The sequence below is a fragment of the Lepisma saccharinum genome, chromosome 3, assembly GCF_977018435.1.
Source record: "Lepisma saccharinum chromosome 3, izLepSacc3.1, whole genome shotgun sequence".
Classification (NCBI taxonomy): Eukaryota; Metazoa; Arthropoda; class Insecta; order Zygentoma; family Lepismatidae; genus Lepisma; species Lepisma saccharinum.
The window spans coordinates 67,302,854-67,325,014 of record NC_139231.1 but is presented as its reverse complement, the minus strand read 5'-3'; the positions used below and the strand labels follow the sequence as shown (position 1 = coordinate 67,325,014).

General features: G+C 38.4%; 1 protein-coding gene across 1 annotated transcript in view; it reads right to left on the bottom strand.

The window, feature by feature from the left end:
* LOC145985564 (kinesin-like protein KIF26B) overlaps positions 1-22,161 on the bottom strand; it is a 968,206-nt gene that overhangs the window by 633,015 nt on the left and 313,030 nt on the right. Inside the window, exon 4 of the mRNA XM_083119635.1 lies at positions 7,238-7,674. Within this exon, the coding sequence (XP_082975761.1) occupies positions 7,238-7,674 (437 nt within the window). The remainder of the gene's footprint in view (positions 1-7,237; positions 7,675-22,161) is intronic.

Sequence of the window (22,161 nt, the reverse complement as noted above, 5' to 3'; positions counted from 1 at the left end):
CTGTCTGATATGACATCTGGTTAGATATGTTCGTACTACATTCGGTGGGACTGCTTGAATCGGCATGTGGATTCAAAAGTGTTGAAAACACAGGAAAAGTGCGCTGATTATTGAAGATGCGCTTACTTGTAGAGGTGTAAAACGAACGACAAGTTCCACCAGCTTCATCCATCACATTACGTTATTGTTTGTGTGTTGTCCTCCTGGCATATACAGGGAGAGGGGGGGAGGGTGCACGACAAAACTTATTTTTCTTATTTAACGTCTTCTCTCTTCCACATTTGGCTAATTGCGACGATGAGGATGAGTGAAGATATACAATTGATGAATGCACACTCACGTGGCTAGGCCGGACTCGAACCCGCGACTTTTAGTGTCAAGATCGAAAGTCGACCATTTTAACGCGATCTGTCAGTTTCAATTCACACAGGTGGCCGGCCTGTCTTGATTTGAGCACTGAAACACACAAAACTCCACAAAATGCAGCCTTGTCAAGTCGAAAATTATTTCTAAAGCAGCATTATCACCAAGAGTAGCAAATCTCTATCTATGGCTCTGTTGGAGTGAGGAATGAATTTGAACCAGGGACCTTCTGAAGACGAGGCAGAGGCGGACAGACAAGACGAAAATAATCAACCCAAAGTCCGACTAACATCAAGGAAACAATAATGGTACTCGGTCACGAACGAAAGCGATTACAAATATTTCATACGAACTGTCTCGCCCGACCATTCTGCAAAAGAATGAATGATCGTCCTAATACGTCATCGCAGCCACAACTTATGCCGTTATCTTGCTCTGCCCCCTCCCCCACCTGCGTAATCGGTTACTCGCCGCTTCCATTAGAGGCTGTCACAGTTAACATTGCACACCGACCTGTTCCAAGAACCACGCCTTGTGCGGTGGATGTCCAGCAGCATCGAGTTAACGACCTCGAAATCTGATTACTTCGCTGCAACGCAAAGGCCTAGGACTCGATGACGGACGCGCTCAACCCAAGGGATGCTGGCTGGCAATGCTCGTGGTAAGCCCATCTCGGTCTCGTCTTCTCGAGTTGCACGTATCTTTCTCGGTCTCTCGATTGTAAAAATTTGACTGAAATTATGGTCTAACACGGCCAATTTCCGCTACCATCAAACTATCGTAAAATAAATGTCCATGGCCAGTTTTACAGTATAACGACTACCACATAGTTAACCGTATGCAATTTATAATTATTACCTATCTTTATGCAAGATAAAACATTAAAATTTATATTAGTTTTTTTCTCGTCACAACGCTGTACTACATTGCGTTACAACGCTAGGGGTCCCGGGTTCGAATCCCGGCCTGGGCTTGGATGTTTGAGTGTCATGTTATCACTCCTCTCCATCTTCTCAAATTAGCCAAAAGTGGCACAAAAAGCGAAGTAAAATATATCTAAATAAAATGAAAAACCAACCTTGTACTACAGGCCTAATATTAGTGTCTAATATTCCACGGCATGCCTAATGTTTCCGACGGTATGTGTACTTCTAGTTAAGTACATTTTGTATACTTTTGTTATTTAGCGCAAATGTTCTTCCACTTTGGCGAATTGCCAAGATGAGGATAAATGGTAATTCGACTGAATTAAAAAAAAAACGCCCTGGCCGGGATTCGAACCCAGGAACTTCGGTGGCGAGAACGAAAGTGGAACGCAGTGATTTTTACCGACCAATGGACCTCCACAATGGCGCCGTCTCCGCCAAGAACATGGAGAGACTACAATACCTTAGAATAATTTAATTCACCCTAATATGCCTTTCTCCATTAAATATCAAGCTTGCACTTACCGTTCATAGACGACAGTACAAGACTTAATTTTTGTCGCTTACAAAAATCACCCAAAGCTAGAAAGTTAACTATTTCAGAGGATTTTACGCACGATAATTGATTTGTAAAAGATGAAAAAAACCTAAAGTGTGTTGAATTTGTTGACAAGAATTCACAGGTTAAAATTCAACACTTTTAAGTATAAAGATATAGACGTAACGTTCTGATGGAAAGTAAGTCCGTCTGGCGGGATATTGATCTTATTCTACATAATTTTCTGCCATTTTTGGCTAATCGCAATGCTGAGAATAAATTATGCTTGACAGTTTTATGAAGTGACACCCATGTCTAAGCTTGAACTCCCAACACGGAAAATTCGATGTCGCCTTTAGCTGGTTATTTCACGTCGCTCCTCTGCCCCTTCGGTTAGTCGCGATTATGAGATGAACGGATGAAATGGATGACGGGACACACGCAATGATACAATACCTGGTTTCGAACCTGGATTCTCTGGTTTCATAGCACGTTACGCCTGGCGTCTGGCCAAAAGACAAGAACTATGACCGTTCGGATACGCTTGCCATGCATATACACACTTCATTCTATAAGAAGCAACTACTATAGTACATTTTTAACTTAGTAGTTTCATGAATAAGGTTTCCACACCTTATTCATGTTAATGCTCTCGCCCTTGTTTGGTACAGACTTCGAACTCAATTTGTCTCGATCTATGCGAAAATATTAATTTTCTTCCCTGGTCTTTTTTATTTCGCTAGCCTTATTTTGTAAATCAAGTCTTTTTATCAGCCTACGATATAGCCCCATCCTTACGGGTGTTTGCAAAACAAATCGAACTTAAACTCAAACCATTCCTATTCCATCAAGAGTGTGTGTGAATGCACGCAAGTCTTCAGAAAATGTTTGTTCGAAGACGAATATCAATACCCTAGTTGAAAATAATCTTAAGTAGCAAATTAAAGTGTAGATATGTTTAAACAAGATTTGCATTTTTTTTTAAAACAAATGTTGAATCTTAACGCCGTCACCTGTCCTGCCATCTATAATCGGACAAGGTTCCATGCGATTCACATACTTCGTTTCATTACATAGGATTATCTACAGCTAATCAAGAATAAGCTCATTAGTAACTTATCAGTGTAATATTTTCTCTTTAAGAATGATATTTAATACAAAAATAGCAACAATAAATTTATAATTCCATATGTAAGCTAATCTTGATAAGTAATTTGTCATTACTATTGCGTAATTCTTCCAGTTGACTGTTCTGCCATCCGGTAGAGCGTTCGCAACGAGATAATTTTTGCTCATCACTTGCCTCATACTATAATTATTCTAGGTTGTCAACGAATATTACTAATCCTCGGGAGTTTATGAACGCACCACATGCTGTGACTCCAATCACTGGAATTTTGAACGTTGGAAATTCCTTGAACTTCACATAACAAACGACAGCTGATGAACGAACACCCCTGCACCCTGGTGACGAGTTCATAAAACATTCAACACAGATAGATGGCAAAACTCCGTGGTTTATAGCTAAGGTGTTGAAACGGTTAAAGTGGCCGATTGCCAGCAAGGTGGGCGTCCTTGTTAAACTCGAACTGAGGCTCACTTTCCGGACAGGTGGTGCGTACGCCTGAAACAGCTGTTTAGACACAAGTTCACGAGAACGAGCCAGAACCCACAATTAATTCAATATATCATCTCTGACTTAATCAGCACCATATTCACAAGCGGTTACAGAAACAACTCTGATTTAAGGATCATTTGCTAAACTGCCAGTGGCGTGTCGTCAGCGGGTTGATAGTTATATCTTCCTTTTCCATTCAACCTAGTTTTTCTACAAGATAGCGCGCGAAAAGAGAGCTTTGACGTGAAACTTTGTCCAGCTAAACGAAAAAATTAGTCATACCCATCCCCCTTTTTCTGCGAAATTTATGGTAACTTCGTAAAGTGGAGTTTGTTCCCACCTATACCTTGCACAATAAATGGGCCCCGGGTTCGTCGACCCTCGACATGATGTTTCGCATTCACTTTAAACAGAAATTACAGTGCAATTTGCCTATCTGTATACAAAGTGGACTTGAACCGACCTATCCGAATCAGTCTCCTCGATGGGGTATGTGGAAACGCTGTCACCTTGTAATCAAGAGGCCACAGGTTCGATCCATGGTGGAGGCATATTTAACAGTGATTAGGCTCCCGCTTCGAACTGTAGGTTCAACCCAGATTAGCTCAGCATAAAGTTGTCTTACTTTGAGAACAACAAAAATTACCCCAATTCGAACACTGTACTACACATTACAGTGACAACCTTATCCACTGCGCTATCGAAAGAAGACACAGCATATTGAAAACTGAGTCTATGAAATGGTTGAACAGAGACATACAACATTTGTTGAGATGAATTATTTTTTTACAAAATGCAATACATTTAAGTGAAGGAATGTTAAGACAAGGATCTTAGGCATCCTCTTTAAAAACGACGATGTTGGAAGCTGCCACTGAAAATTTGCTATTAAAATCCACTTATCGCCGTAGAGTTAGGCAACACACATGACACCTTCAGGGAAGCTATCTATTTGTCCCTTATTTATTGCCGATGACTGTGAGCCGTCACATGGAAGCCGAGCTACTCTGGCTTGCAAAGCTCTTTTTCGCCGACATCTGAATCGAACCAAAGCATTCTTCTTTCGGGAAAATTCGTTAGAGGTTAGTATCATGAGCTCCTTACACTTAACTTGTTACGTTGTCAGGGTGGTCACCCTGGGACCATGATATTTCACGTATAAATCCCCGGTTTTCAAGGCGAACTTCCCAAAAATTCAAGGGTACAAGCAGATGTTTTTCTTATTTCAACCTTACGTATTACCGTCTCTCACAATACACACACACGCACGCGCGCGCTCAAGTATATTAACAAAATAAAGGATCTCTAATTCCAATGTATCCAAAAATTCTAATTCAATTGAAATAAACAGTAGATACTTAAGGTGCGTAGTTTAAATTTGCCACTTCACATACTCAGACTCGAAATACATCTACAAACACAAGTCACAAATGTTACGGGATATACTAATCTTTGAAAGATTGTTAATTGTATAAGAATTCCAAACTATAATTTACCTAATCAACTGTAAGATATCTTAATCTTGAAATAATCTTCAGACTCTCAGATAGATTGTTCTGCAGAGGACACTAACAAAGTACATGGATTCAGAGAATTCTGTTTTATTTTCCACGATGTTTCTTTTGCTTCCTCGATAAAAATAAAAAAAAAAAACTGTGAAAAAGTTGACTCAGGGCATTTATACTATGCAATTTTTCACGTCTACGGAGGAAAAAATCACCCATAATTCCCCGGAATTCAAGGAATTCCCAGTGAGTAGCCACCCTGGTTGTAGTAGGCAACGAAAAGTTTATTTTATTGACTTTGTGGACGAACATAAACCATTAAATGATACACAGCATTCAAGAACTGTTACAATTGGGAGCTACAAAACTGGCTTAAAACTAATTTCACGTTATTAAAATTACGCACATATGATAACCTTCCATACTCTCATTAGCGCACTTCGTTTTCGCCCTCTCTAATATTTATTTACAATAAAGTGTTTTCCAAAATGTAACATCTCGTTGCCATTCAGAAGGATTCTGCATGTAAAACTGGACCAGCACACTTTTCCTAATTCAATGTGACCACCACATCAACTCGGCCGAAACAGGATCCAATCTGACCGACCGTAACTGCCTGCTATGAGAGCACTATAAGGAACGGGGAAGAAGATATCAGCTGTTAAATACTAGTTTGGAAAACCCCTATATCAAAGCATAATATACAACTTTTATAAAAATTGTGGGGGTGAAACAATTATTTTATCGGGTGGGTCCAAGCCGCCCCTGTTTCGGTAGTGACAAAACTTCATACGTAGCCGTCAGTCGCAATTCAGATTGTTCGTGCACAAGGGTACTTCAAGAATGCCCGTGTCCTGTCCCGGACGCGATCTCGGAACTTTTGGATCGAGATTGTCCGATGAGACGGGCTGACCCACAGGCCCCTGACTTTGCGCATCGATTGTCGAGTCCATCCACATAGAATAGGGCATGACGTTGTTTTCAACACAAGATAACTTGAGAAAACCATTAATATCCCAAATGGAGAGGCCACTATATATATATATATATATATATATATATATATATAAAGAGCGAGTAATCTTAATAATTGGGAAGGCACGATCTGTCCAAAGAAAATGTGCAGAAATTGTCATTATTGTCATTTGAGAAGTGAGTGTAACAGACGGGAAAGAACTGTCATTTCTTCGTTAAGTGATAATGTATGTACGAAGTGTTCCGGCCCAACATAATCAATATTTATCAATGATCTGTACAAGATCCATCTACCTTGTTGTCCCGGAACTGGCGTTCAGAGAGTTGCGATGAATTACATGTTCAAATCAACGGTACATGTTCAAAATTGAATCCGTTCTCTTCACAAATATAACTTGTATAAATTTTACACAATACGTTGTTCAATGCGAACATTTTCACTTGTAGAAGTAAAATAACATTAATTTGTGCACGAAACAGCTTAAAATGACATTGAATTGTAAATCGGTTGGTTGTTTGAATTGTTGTTGTAAGTCCACTTTATGCACAGATATGCTAATCGGGACTAGACCTGCAACTGAAGGTGGGAACCGAACGGTTGTGCAATGTGCCCCCACCGGGTATTGAACCCGGGACCCCTTGACGTTACAACTACGCCATCGGGGAAATTGACGGGGAAAGGGTTCACATTTCTACACTGACTGATGCATTTGGTTTTTTATGGCTTTTCTGCCACTTTTGGCTAATCGTGAAGGTGATGATTATTAGTGATATGACATTGACACTTACAAAGAACACGCATGTCCAGGCCGGGATTCGAACCCGGGACCCCTGACGTCGTAGGGTTCACATTCATACCCATAAGGCAACTTTATATTTTGCTTATTTTACGTCGCTGCTCTTGGGTTAATTGCAACATTGAGGATAAAAAAAACAACCAAATAGTTAATGGGACGAATGTCTTACTCAGAGTTCGAACTTGAGACATCTGGCTTGGCAGCTGGTTACCCAGATCTCGAAACCACAGAGTGCAAGTCACGGCGTCGCTATTCTGCCACGACTGTCTAATCGCGACGATGATGATGATTAGACGGAACTGATGGAGGGACACTCACGGCCCCATGGCTAGGTCGGGATTCGATCTCGGAACTTTCAGTGGCGAGGTCGGGGGGGGGGGGTCACCGAGGTGGCTACAGGTGGTCAAATGTTCCTTGGTTTATGCACTTTTCGAGCCGTCAGATCTGTAATTTGCACTGTCATTCATCAAAAATATCACGTGACGACACAGTTTACAATCAAGTCCTGAACTTACCTTGCAAAGAAAGCAGCAGCTGCCGAAGACTGGGAGTAACTGCCTGGGATACCGCTGACACTGAACGAGTACCTCGATTCGGAATATCCATTGTAGTCACCACAATAGGAAGAATAAGGGTAATTATTCTTCGATCCATTCACATGAGGTTGATGATACCTGTACATGTCACCCCCGTTCTTGTCACCACGGTATTTGGTAACGCCGATGCCAGCGTTACCATTACCCAACATACCACGCTGTGGATCCACTTTGGACACGTCGAACACTATTTCTACGTTCTTGTCGGCGCGCCGCGCAACACTGCCGTTCGCACCCAACCGACTCGATCCGCAAGGCAGGCGGGACACCAGCGCCACGTCCATGTGCGACGGCGGCGGGGAGAAGCTTCTCTCCTGGGCAACCAGTTGCTGCTGGTAGGAATCTGCTGGGTCCATCTGAAACGGAGAACAGGTAGTTTTAGTGGCGAGTTCAGCTCAAGGAGATGTGTCATTTTCTTGCATTGGCCGTCAAGACAGAGAATACGTCAATGCCTTCTCATAACAATATACCCTCTTGTTTAAATACAAGTCATCATTGGTACGTCATGGGCGGAGGTCGGAAGGTGATAAGATTTTTTTCATAGATAGGGAGGCTGTTCATATAAAATGGAATACTTGCCAAAATAATAATATATATATATTTTAAATCTATAATGAAACTAAACTAACTCTCTGGCTTTCCTAAACCCGAAAGTTTATTTCCGCAATAACGTATGTTATCTCCTTTCCCTACCCTGGGCAAGATCACTTCTTGACAGTACTTACCATTCAAGTCTCCTGGCTGCCTCCGTGGCGGAGTGGTTATCACAGCTCGCTACAACGCCAGGGGTCTCGGATTCGAATCCCGACTTGGGCATGGATGTTTGTGAGTGTACTTCATCAATTTGATCATATCATTACTCATCTTTCCGATTAGCCAAAAAGAGGCAGAAAAGCGAAGTAAAATAAACTAAATCAACCAGTCTACTTCATGCCCATATCGACATTTTCAATATATTATTGACTATAAATATATTTTTATTTTAATTTATAATTATATTATTAATGTTATTATTATTATAGCCTTGGGAAGAGACTTGCACACGACACAACAGAACGAAATATTGAGCACACCTATTATTCATCTTTTCCTGCATTTCTCTTATTATTAATTAACTGAAAGCCTTTTAGGAGCGTTCCAGTACAGCAACGTCAACAGTGCTGGTCCACAGCATTACAGTTACAAAATAGTTTTTATTTTCTACGTTGAATTTGTCTATCATTATTTTCTAACATCTCAAAAGAATGAACTTATAGTTCGCCAAGTCCGTTCGTTTTCGAGATGGAAACCCTTAGCGCCATCTTCTGGCTATTTGACAAAACATATGTGTATTTCGTATTTTCACACAACACTCACGGACCCAGGGAAAGCAGGACATGTAAATGAGATTAGGTGACCTTGAACCAACTAATAACATGCCAGCTTCTTTGCACGATACCTTTACTCCACAATCAGCAGGGGCTGAAATGGAATCGCAGTACAAAGTCTGCTGCTGTATCTACCGTAGTGCTGCAAACTGCATGGTTTAATATCTACATAGAGTAAATTTTGGTACCGTATAATGCCATTATCAGCGTCGAGACAGATCAGTGAGTTTTTATTTTTAATTTTTTTAATATAATTAAAAGCTTTGAAGCACAGTACACACACAAAACTATTATTTTGACAGAAGATTAACATATTACGCATGAGGGCGATCGATTGAAAATGAACTTTTGCAAGCATTGAAGGACATTTTTATCAACAAATGACTAATGATTTTGCAAAGGCAGAGAAACACTATATTTCACCTTCGAACAGACACTAATTATTGATCGTTTTCAAGGAAGAGATATCTTAAGGATTTTTTACTTTTTTAATTTTTCTGGGGCTACTTCCCCAAGGATAAAAATCACTGCACGCCACTGCTGAAATACCTAGATGTTGTATTTTGTTATCAATCTTTACACATTTGGTTCAAGAAAACTCTTTGAAAGTTTTGGTAGAACTTTAGTCATGAAGTTTCCACTATAACGGTACTCAAATAAAAAATATCATTTTTGGAACTTTGAAAATTATGAGACTGTTTATGATTGGGATTCAGAGGTAGAATAGGCAAAATTGAGGTTCCGCCTATACTTCAGTTAGAAAGAAAAAACAATGAATTTTATCTTGCATTTTTTGACTCGCATTGACCTATTTGTCATTTTTTTGTATTCTCACTTTTTTGTTACATTTTTATCATTCTCGAAGTTTTAGAATATCTTTTGTTTCTTACTGCTCCTTCGCGATTGTTTCGTGCATTTTTTGTTGTATTTGCTAACTAACTAACTCTCTAGCCTTCTTAAACCCGAAGGTTCATGGCTGCAGCAACACAGGCCTTCCATGTTTCCCTATCTTGAGCAAGATCTATATACTCTTTTCCATCCCTACCGATTTCCTTTAGGTCCATCTCAACGTTGTCCCTCCATCTTCGTCTTGGCCTTCCTACTGGTCTCTTACCATCAGGTTTCCCAACAAGAATCCTGTAAACTCCTCTTTCCTCTCCCATTCGTGCCACATGGCCTGCCCACCTAAGTCTTCTTGATTTAATTATTCTAATAATATCTGGACATGAATACAAATTATGTAGTTCTAAATTATGTAACCTTCTCCACTCGCCTGTCTCCTCATCCCTTTTAGGTCCAAACATTTTCCTAAGGATCTTATTTTCAAATACTCTCAATTTATGTTCCTCTTTCAATGTAAGGGACCAAGTTTCACATCCATATAATACTACAGGCAAAATTACGGTTTTGTATTTTTTAACTTTAGTTTCTTAGATATTAAACGAGAAGATAAAAGTTTATGAAGAGAGAAGTAACATGCATTTCCTGAATTAAGCCTACTTTTTATTTCCTCTTTAATATAATTTTCATTTGTTAATATTACTCCTAAGTATTTGAATTTGGAAACTGGTTCAAACGAGTTGTTATCAATAATTAGATTTTGATTATTACCTAACACTTGGTTTCGGCCAGTAAGCATATATTTAGTTTTCTCTTTGTTAACTTCCAAACCTATCTCTTTAGCAGTTTTGAAAAATATTTTAGCATTATTCTTAATTGTATTCACATCATCCCCCAGTAAGTCTACATCATCTGCATATGCTAACAACTGAGTCACACCATTTAATTTTAGTCCTTCTTTAGTTTCTTTTACCTTCCTAACAGCATATTCTTAGGCAAAATTAAAGAGCAATGGAGATAATGCATCTCCTTGTTTTAACCCATCATGAATTGTAAATTTGTCAGACATATTAATACCCACACGAATTTTACTTTCTGTTTCACTGGTGCATACTTTTATCATACTAACAAGCTTCTTAGGTATTCCAAACTCTACTAATATATTATATAATTTATCTCTTTTGACCGAATCATACGCTTTTTTGAAATCAATGAATAGCTGATGGACATTTTGATTATATTCCCACTTTTTTCCAAGTGTCTGTCTGATGTGAAAAATTTGATCTGTAGTTGATCTGTTACGTTTAAATCCACATTGATAATCACCTATAATTTCATTAGCATATGGGGTTAGTCTTGTTAAAAGAATGTTAGATAATATTTTATATGTTGTTGAGAGTAGAGAAATTCCACGGTAATTATTGCAGTTCATTTTATCACCTTTTTTAAACACAGGAACAATTATGGATTCTTTCCACTGTTGAGGGATTTCTTCTTTATTCCATATTAAACAAATTAATTGATGAATTTGACATATTAATGAATTTCCACCATATTTAATTAACTCAGCTGGTATTAAATCAGTGCCAGGTGCTTTGTTATTCTTTAGCCTTTTAATAGCATCTTTAACTTCAGTCAAGTTAGGTTCTAGAACTAAAGGTTCTGCTGTGTGGACTTCATTTACTTCTGATTTATCTCCTACATGAACATTTAAAAGGTCATTAAAGTAGTTCTTCCACCTATTTAGAATATCACTTGGGTCAGCTAGAAAATCACCGTCTTTATCTTTTATCAAGTTTACTTTAGGTTGCCACCCCTTTCTAAACTCATTTACTCCTTTATATAAATCTCTGATATTTTTATTTTTGCTGTTTGTTTCAATTTCGTTAATTTTGCTTTTCAAGTAATCCCTTTTTTTACTTCTAAACGTGTGGTTAACTTCTCGCTTTATTCTATTATAATTGTTTAGATTTGTATTATCAGAGTTATTTAACCACCTAAGTCTAGCCTGATTTCTTATTTCTATTAGATTATGACATTCATTATCAAACCAGGGCTTACTTTTTCTTGGTTTATGGTATCCTATACTTTCTTTAGCTGCTGATTCTATTGCATTACGTATGTGCTCCCAATTCTTATTTACGTCTGTTTCATTTATATTTTCATCATCACTTAAATCCTGCAACACATCAAATCTATTTGACAGTTTAATTTGGTAATCTTTCTTAATTCTTTCATCAGTAAACTTTCCTGTATTAAATTTTATAACTTTTAGATTTTGTTGCTTATGATTTATCTCTGAGAGTCTTTCTCTTAATTTAGCAATTACTAAATAATGGTCACTGGCACAGTCAGCACCTCTATGTGTACGAACGTCAATTATACTAGTATGCCTTCTCTTATCAATGAGAATATGATCTATCTGATTATGAGTTTTACCATCTGGAGAAAACCAGGTATATTTATGGATATCTTTATGTTTAAAAGTGGTACTTTTCATAATTAAATTCTTTGAGGTTGCAAAAGTAATCAATCTTATACCATTATCATTACTTAATTCATGAAGACTTTCTTTACCAATCGTGGGTTTAAATGTCTCTTCTTTGCCAATCTGTGCATTACAGTCACCTAACAGAATTTTCATATCATACTGAGACCTGTTCTATTTGTTGTTGTATTTGCTTATCCCAAAATTCGGGTCTACTTTCATCCAAAATTCATCTTTATCTTTCACTGAAGTGTAGGAAGAAAGATAAAGAGTTTGCGTGATCTTGATGAATATCCACAGATAACTACAGAGAGAAAAATCGAAAACTTAACTTTGAAAGCAAACAGTAACGACGCCAGGAAAAACGGGTATGCAGACAATGGGAGATGAAATATTTGCTGGGGCAGGGGGGAAGCATACGCATTTCATTTATCGCTAAACAACATACAAAATTCTCATTTAAGCTATAAAAGAGCAATTGCTTATCATGTTCTTGCCCTCAAAGTGCGTTTTACCTATTAGTAAGGCCGCCTCCCCGATGGAGCAGTGGTAGCGTCGTCGCCTTGTAATCAAGGGATCCCTGGTTAGATACCCGGTGCAGGTACAAGTGGTTCGGATCCCACTTTAAACTGCAGGTCCAGTCCCGATTACCTTACTGTGCATAAAGTGGGCTTCAAAAAACACCAAACCAACCTATTAGTAAGTACGGATCTTGTGTCTCGCCCCTGGCTTGTGAAAGCAACAGACAAGGCAATACATTACTTCATCACAAATGTTATATGTAATTGCAATATCCTTCTAAACGTTTCAAAACATGAAATTCAATCCAATCTTCAATAGGCAATCTTTCTCTTCGTTGTCAAGTTTCACATTTTGAATTTCTTGTCAGAATCATAAATGAGCAACTAAGTTAACTCCTACTTCTTTTTCATATCCGGATCCAACGCCGCAAGTTACAAAGGACAAGAAAGGTCACACTTTCCTGTATACTACAAACCCTCTACAGTTCATTGAATTACACTATAGGCTTCCATCTCTCTTAACAACCTCCATCAAGGAGTTCATCAAGCAGCTGAAGAGTTAATGCTACTAGCTTTACCGTGGTTAAGACTTCTTTATGCACAGATAGGCTAATCGGGATTGGATGTATAGTTTAAAGTGGAATCCGAACCTCTGTGCAATGTGTCTCCACCGGATATCGAACAAACAAGCGACACAAACAAATCAAAAGAGAGAGAGAGAAGACGAGAGATAGAAAGAGGCACAGAGAGCAAGTGAAAACGTGAGACAAAGAAAATATAGAGGCGAGGTAATGTCTAGATCTCAGATTTTTAGGTTCTAAAAAGTGTGCTTTTAGATTCCTAAAATAGGATCTAAAAATCCTAAAATCGGTCCTAAAATGTTAAGTCAGGCTCGAAAAATCCTAAAGTAGGTTAAAATAAAACCTTGAAATAGTTCAAAATTCCTGAAAAATACTGATTAGTTATAGTCACCGGCAATGAAAATGGGACACCTATATCCTGAAATACGCACAATCTTGCATAATGTTATGTGTATTGCCTAACCCTACGGTGATGGCAGAACTTACCATTGGAAATTTGCTATTAAAAGCCACTCTTCGCCATATAGTTAGGCAACAATCGTTTTATGTTATCCACAGTCAAATTCCGCACAATGAAGACATAGTGAGTGGTGCAAACTTCAATGCTGAAATGTTAGTTTGCAAGGCGTGAATGCCACAAAGCACCGAAGTGAAGCGGAAGTGAGCAAGACAACACAGATCACACCACTTTAGATTGTACAGGTAACAGTGGCACCAGACATTTTGATTTGTTTAGAGCTTTGAAAAATCACCATGGATTTGGAGGAAAGGAAATCGACAGAGAGTACGTTTCAAACACGTTCCTTGAACTTTTTCGTGACCAAACAAGGTGCCTGTGTGCGACCTAAAAATCCTGTAAACCTAAAAAAAGGCTTGATTTAGGCGCATAAACATAAAATAGGTTCTAACAAGCAAAATAGGTAATTTTAGGCACTATAAAACTTCACCAGTTGTTTCGCTTTTTAACGAAATGCTGACTGACTTAACTTATTATTTCTTACATACCTGTAAAGGAAAAAAATAGGTTAAAAACTTAAAATCCGAGGTCTAGTAATGACAAAAGAAATATACAGCACAAGAGACGGAGAGAAAGTGAGACAGAAAATAGAGAGAGAGATAGAGAGAGAGAGAGAGAGAGATGATAGATGTGTTGAGACGCGGGGAAAATATTGAAAAAAGAAAAAGAGAGACGGAAAGAAAGACAAACAGAGACATAACAGGGGAGCAATTTTTGCCGTGAATGTGTGAATTACAAGTTGTGAAACCATGGTTTCGAGCTGTTCCTTCTCGGTGCTGTCCTAGGACGAATAACAGAATGTTGTCACACACTAGGATGAGAAACCGAATTCAACTTGGAAGTGCTTTATGAAACGATGAAATTCTTCAAACTTTTATCAAGTTCCACTCACGGCCGCCAGTCTGATCCACCGGGAACACCAAAAAGATGCCGACATTCTGCCATAAGAACAACCTAGAATATATCCATGTAGTACAACGCAATGTCTCATTTATATTTCTGAGACGTTGCAATGTTTCGGTTACATTATGTTACATAAATGTAATTGTAATGTATCTCATAACACGTAAAGTGTATGGGTACCATCGTACTAAAGAATCACTTTGAAAATGTATTTAGTTTATTCTTGCAATTCACCAACCTTTGACAATAAATTTGCATTCCAAACATTTAATTCTTATATTTCCCCATAGATGGGAGGTAAAGATTATATCATGTTTATAGCTCGTAAAAGTCATGAGAAAATAGAAAGTTGATCAGTATTATACACTATTTTTAAAATATTAATTGAATTCTAAAATCTTAAGAGGTAATAAAGATATAATTTACGATTCAATTTGTAATAAGATAACAATATTAATTCAACCTTTCTGAAGACAAAAATATACATATAAATTCATAATAAAAGATCGTGATATCATCTTGTTTCTGTACTGTATCCATGAGTGTTCGGAGTGGAGGCAGATTAAGGTTACGTCACTTCCATACTATGCAAGTTCAAGAAAAATAATTTTCATTATCGTATATTTAGTTAATTATAGGAGGCTCATAATTAAACAAATAGCTTTAAAGTAAGATCCGTGTAGTCAAGTCGCAACAATGCCAATATCGCAAATTCGAGCAGTTACGGAGGAGGGGGGCAGGCTTGCTTTCTCAATCCTCATTCTATCCCGTCTACAAATTATAAATAGTCCTAATATTTCGTCCCCTCAGAATAAACAATTCTCTAAATCTTTTGACGTGGACTTACAACACTATTATTGTAATGCATATCTTTATATGTAAACCATCCCATGTGCCATGGAGCCACATTGGCAGTTTGAGGTAAGAGTCCACATACATTCGCCCTCGGCCATATAATAAGGTGGTGTGATCATCACCACGTTCCGGTCGCTTTTACCTCCCATGGGTATACTCGCTTCGCTGCAAGGCGTTATGTGGGTTACCTAACTCCAAGGCGGTGGCAGAAGTTGCCATTGAAAATTTGCTATTAAGATCCACTTATCACGGTAGTGTTAGGCAACACATAAAAAGCCTTGCAGGGAAGCGAGCATTTCAGGGAATAGGTGTCCAATTCTTATTGTCGGTGACTGTACATATTAATTAGAGGTTGGGTGCAGCTTTATACAGAAACATTGTCAGAAGAATTCAGCAACGCCGGAGTTGGAAACCGATTCTCCCGATATGAAGCTAGACGACTAGAAAAAAACTGTTCTACTAAGGAAAGTCAAAATAAATAGATTGATTGATTGAGTAGGTGTTTTAAGTCCACTTTATGCACAGTAAGGCTAATTTGGATTGGACCTACAGTTTAAAGTGGGATCCGAACACTACTCCTCCACCGGGTATCGAACCCGGGGCCCCTTGATTGAAAGGAGACGACCCTACCACTGCGCCATCGGGGAGGCAAAAATAAATAGAAAATGTAATACTTTTATGATGAAAAATGAGGAATTTTATTATATTATGCATATTCTTCTTCTTATTATTTTTATTATTATTATTATTATCCATTACTTTTGGTAATGATTAATCCTAATCAGATCCTGTCTTCAAGTGTAACATAGCGAGATTCATATAATATAAACTCCAATTTTAAGTTCATGTAAAAATATATTTAATTTAAGTTTTTGGCAAGTTTTTCAGGATGAGACTCCCAATCTTAATACGTCCTTGCTGCCAAAAATTTAAGTTTGCATCTGCAGGTTTTTATAAACTTTATGCTGACCAAACCGTCTGGCTTAAGAAAGGAATGTTCTAACTAAATTCAGATATTATTTGCTTGTTGCAGTCTACAAAGCGCAGTTCGGTTTCTCATGAGGAAAATGGCACCAGGGTTCGAGTCTGGTACCTCTGAATTCGTAGTGCGTTACGCTGAAGCCTGTTCTCGTGTATACTACTTCGGCAAATTAATATTTTGCTATTAAATTGCGTTTTTCGATGAAGTTGTTCGTTACGATCACTAAATATCGCAGCTTAGTTTCAAACACAGGAATGAACTACGATAATGCAAAAACATGCATCCATGCCTTACTCAGGATTGGAATGTAGGACGCTTGCCATCATAGCGCGCCACAGAGGCCAGAATGCACTCTTCAAGTCAATTGACACAGTTTGGAATCCGCGTGCGTAGGCTGCGTGCGCAAAACCAAGGCAGAATTCTTCAATGAACTAACTGCTTGTCGTAAACACATTCGAAACACTCCCCAAAATGATGACATTAACCCGTTAACAAAACATTCAGAAAGAGAAACACGGCGAAAGGGATTGTTTACAATCACACCGAAGACACAAAAGAAGAAAAAATTAACAAAGACTTGAAATAAAACATGCGAAACGAGGTCCTCATTGTATGCTAAGCAAATTAAAACACTCCTCCATAAGCAGATGTCATTGTCGTGAAGACAGCTTGTAATAATGTCCTCAACCAACAATGTGTACTTTACAATCCGGTTTTTCAACAAGTGACAGTCAATTACACGGTTCTCCTTCAGATCAGAAAAGATCTTTTCGCACGGCTGCCATGTTGTACCCACCTACCGACGGAAGAAACGGGTTAGAACATATGCACAGAGTCACCGAAGCGTCCACCAGCGCCGCCATAATATTAGCGCCCGAAGCAAGGGCATTTGGACTACGTTGAGATTTTTGGTTTAAATTCTATAATTCTATTTCGTCGAAGTACATGTAAAGTGTATTTCTAATATATTGCGACTTCTGAAACGGATTTATTGTCGTAAATGATCGAATCCCGTCTCTTATTTGACTGTGATAAGAGCGTCGGAAAATTTTGACCACTTGAGACATTTTCCAACTGTAAACTTTATACAATTTCACGTATGCATGCGTATACAGTTGCGTGCCTCAAATATCTCCAGTGGGGGACCCCATCTGCGGTCATATCTCATCCCTTACAAAATTTCTGGGAACACTAGTAACTAGATGATCTCGGGTTCGATTCTCAGTGGAGGCACGTTCAACGATTCAGAGGGGTCCTAAGGACATGTTCAGCCAAAACGTCCCCAAAAGAGACAAGACTAACTTCATAATTAAGTCAGCGAATACTCTACACAGTGGCATATCCAATGGAGAGCTGATGGGCTGCAGCCCCTCCCGAAATTTTAAAATGAAAATGCGTTAATTGATTGATTAACGAAATGTATAATTGCAAACCCCCTTAAACTGACCCCCGATTACCATTTTTGTCTTCAAAAACAATTTTAATAGATTGAAATGCTCCAAATATACGAAAGGTTCATCTCGTTCACCGTAGAACGAAGCTATGTGCTATCCATCCTCCCGAAAAAAAAAATCCTGCGTACACCAGTGACTCTACAATATATTTTTCGTGAAATATATGCGGGTATTGCAAATGGTAACTCTCCAAACAAAATATTATTTCCTTTTTAGTTGAAACCTCGATACCAACCAATGAAATATATCTTTTCGGGACTCGAACTCGAGATTTTTTTATTCCCGGAGAGGGTAGCACCAGTCCGGCTTAGGCCAGGGTAAAGCATGAGATACTCAGGGCAACTAAAACTGAATGATAACAAGGAAATAAAGAAAACAACTCGTTTAACCCACTACAAAAGGTATGAACCGACAAATATTCTTAAAACGTTGGCATAATACATTTCAAATACTGGATTAATTTTCTTTATACAATTTCAGATTAAAATGTTTGCTTTTTAATTCTTCCACTTTCTTCTTCTATAGAATGGAGTGATGGGCTTCTTCTTCTATGTAATAGTAAGCCTCGTCTTCATATATGGACTTCCACAGGCTTCTTCTTCTATGAAATAGACTGATGGGCTTCTTCTTCAATGTAATAATCAGCTTTTTCTTCTATACGAAATTCCATACGCTTCTACTTCTATGGATTAATCGGCTTCGTCTTCTTATATGAAATTCCCCCAGGCTTCTTCTCCTATGGACATATCGGCTTCTTCTGTACGGAATTCCCCAAGCTCCTACTTCTATGGACTACTCTGCTGCTTCTTCTTCTTCTAGTCTTCTACTTCTATGGACTACTCGGCTTCTTCTTCTATGGACTTCTTCTTAAGATTTTCTGCTTACTTCTGCATGCATGTATTCTTCTCGGATTACAACCATTTATCTGCATATATATTCTTCTGGGATTACAACCCTTTATCTGCATACATTAATTCTTGGGTTACAACCATCTATCTGAATACATATGTTCTTCTCGAATTACAACCGGATATCTGGATGCGTTACTACCTCAAATAGATGTATGCCTTCCATAGGGTCGCTGTCTTGTAGCGCCACCGCCTAATACGAGCAGAGAGAGAGAGAGAGAGAGAGAGAGAGAGGTAATCAAGGGGCGCCGCGCCGCCTGTCCCACACCAGGGAAACAACCAAAATGTTTAGCAGAAAAACTCGTTCCTGCTAGAACGATATAGATACAAAATTATAATCACTTTCTGACTTCATTAATCTCTACATATAATCACATAGACTATACATGGCGATAATTTCTTTCTTTCGCCTTTATCCTTCTCCGTTATTAAGCTAAGTTCATAAGTTTCGGTAAACACAATTAGTTTCAGCATTCCTAAACACTTTCATTCAATTCCCATGCCCATTGTTGCTTTAATCTGCGATCCTAATATTTCTTCCGCGTGCTGCCATCTATGATTCATTATTTCAATCGTTCGCCAACTATTCTCGCCATGCGGGCACATGACACCCGCAATAGTGTAAGGTGAAGGACATGACATGCTGGCAACCTCTGCACCTGCACCAGCATACGTAAAAATCTATTTCTTAAAAACAGGTAGGATGTAAGAGAAATATTAATGAAAATAGTTATGGACAACTGACCTGACATTACTTGTTCACTTAACATCTTTTCACACGTCCAGCGTAGTTCTAAGATAAATCTTGGTCACCGGGTGGATTAACCCCACTAAAAAATGCTGGGGCGCGCCACCGTATACAGATGTATCTGTGAATTTTACATAATGTTTACATTTAAGCCAAAAATCTGATTACTTCCACAAAATATTCCGACCGGTCATATCGCAGTAGCAGTGAAGTAGGAAAGTGGCGTATTTATGTCAATATAAGATTTCAAATTACATTGCGTAATAAAATATTAGAAAATACATCGTAGCTCAATTGTCTGCTTTTCCCGAGGATTCCTGTAGCAATTATCATGCACTTTGAGTGATCTGGGCACTTAAAACATGGCGGATGGAGCTTCAGCTGGAACACCCTTCAGGCTCTCTATGTATATTCTAACTCGTTGGTGGAAGAATACATGACTAAATATTCATTTTATGACGTGCTCGTTACTCTAGCACTCTTTCCCAAGGATACAGCGCTGAGAAACAAAGCTTGCATATGCAGGATATAATTTCGTCACCTTCATGCCACAATGGCGCAATTAATGTTGAATTAAGGATGCAATTAAATTTACAGCCATGTTACGCAGACATGTTCTTTAATGAAGAGCTGCACCGACTCGAGAGGACGTAGAAGATAATAATATACAAGCAAACAGCAGTAAATTGCACACTGGACCGTTAGCACAATGTTTCATGTCGTGTTATTTATTCTAAACGATGCCTGCGTGCTGATTTCAGTAGCTACTGCTGCTTTATCTATCGCAATAAATCTACAACGTTACGCTAAGTGCCTGTGAAAAGTACTGTAATAGGAGTTGGAATCCTACCAAATCTAGCGATCTCATCGGGCGCCGTGTTACAGAGGGGCGGCAAATTTACCAAAATTAAACTTTTGACCCGAATCAATGCGAAACTTCAAAAATAAGAAATCGAATGTGACTGATTAGAGTGGTTACTGAATTAGGACATGGGGACAGAACGTGATGGATCCCTTTTTATAAATAGCATCAGGGTAGGTGCGAGTACCATCTAGCTACAAAACTGGACTAAGAAGGTGATTGGCTGTTCTTGTTAACTGAGAAAGTAATAACATTTCGATATATTTGTATAGATTGGGTGATAAATAAGTCTGGATTTCTAGACACAAAAACTGCTCAGGTAGGCAGGCAAGAAAAAATTAAAACTTCGGGAAAAGACATGAGAATAGGGACTAGAAATATGAAAGGTATATAGCTTAATACGCATCAACTTTTAATATTGTGAATAATAAAAATCTAATGTTAAAAATTTGTCGCCTAAAAGTTAATAATTCATCACAATTATTAAACCACATATTTAAAAATACGAGGGATGCTCAGAAAGTAAGTTGACGTAGGCTGGTAAAACATATTTCTCACAAATATATATATATATATATATATATATATATATATATATATATATATAGTCAGTCAGCATCCTCACTCCACACACCACTTTTCAATCAAACCACCACCATTCTTAAGGCACGTGGCAGACCGGGAGACAGACCTTGGTAGATTCATGCCGTAGAATTCGCTTGTCTGTTTCTTTGTCTCAAATAAGAGTTTCCATTCCCACCGCACATGTCGTTGTTACACTGAGCAAGCGCATCTATGCATTGACGCATGCACTGGGCACTTCACATGTGTGCTGGTATTTCTTTTTCAACCAGTTCGCAGATATCTATCATTGGTATCGGAATCCCACGACAAAGAATCAGGAGGCCCATTTCTCAGACAAGAGTACACAAAAACTCGTGTTCCTATATACAAGTATACATTTATAGAAGCCGCCCACTTGGAGGAGTGGTTAGCACACCACGCTACGACGCCAGAGGCCCTGGGTTCGAATCCCGGTCTGGGCATGGGTATTCATTGTGTGTCCCTTCATCAATTTCATCATATCATCCCCATCTCCGCGATTAGCCAAAAGTGACAGAAAAGCGAAGTAAAATAAACCAAATCAATCAATATAGTATATAGAAGTAGTGTATGCTGTAAGGACTATGACCATCATATCATAAATCTGTAAGAAATGTGTTTTTTTTTTTATTTCCAGCTTACGAAACTTAGTTTTTGAACACCCTTCGCAGTTATGTTTGCTGATAAAGTGTTGACTGTAATTGTATAGAGGAAAATATATTAAAGCATCATTAAAAATCTTAATTCGTTATTCTAAAACGATTATGTATCTCTAATGGAGGAAATTTCCATGCTGGATACTCTGATCTGGTTTGTTTTGTTTTGTTGCATAAAATCGAACTGATGACATAAGGATTGCACAGTGACGTCCTTGTTGACGCCCAATGAGCACGCTTCTAAACGCTAGGGATAAACCTTGTTAAATAAATCTTGACATAACCTGTCATACAGGAACGAAGAGAATCGCAACTCATGCGGCTTGCAATATTTGAAGAGAGGGTGCTTTCAGTAACTTTTTTTACGTAGGTTTGAAGTGGATCACAGACTTTACGCAATTTAAACACTGAACCACCGGTTATCTTACTATGCAAATATCTAACGTTGTGGAAAAACAAACTGAATTTGTATTGAGATTTCGGATAGATAAATATTTGAGCAATTCCATCGCTTTTTTTTTATTCAGAGAAAGACGGCTTCAAAAACGAATCGCGTAG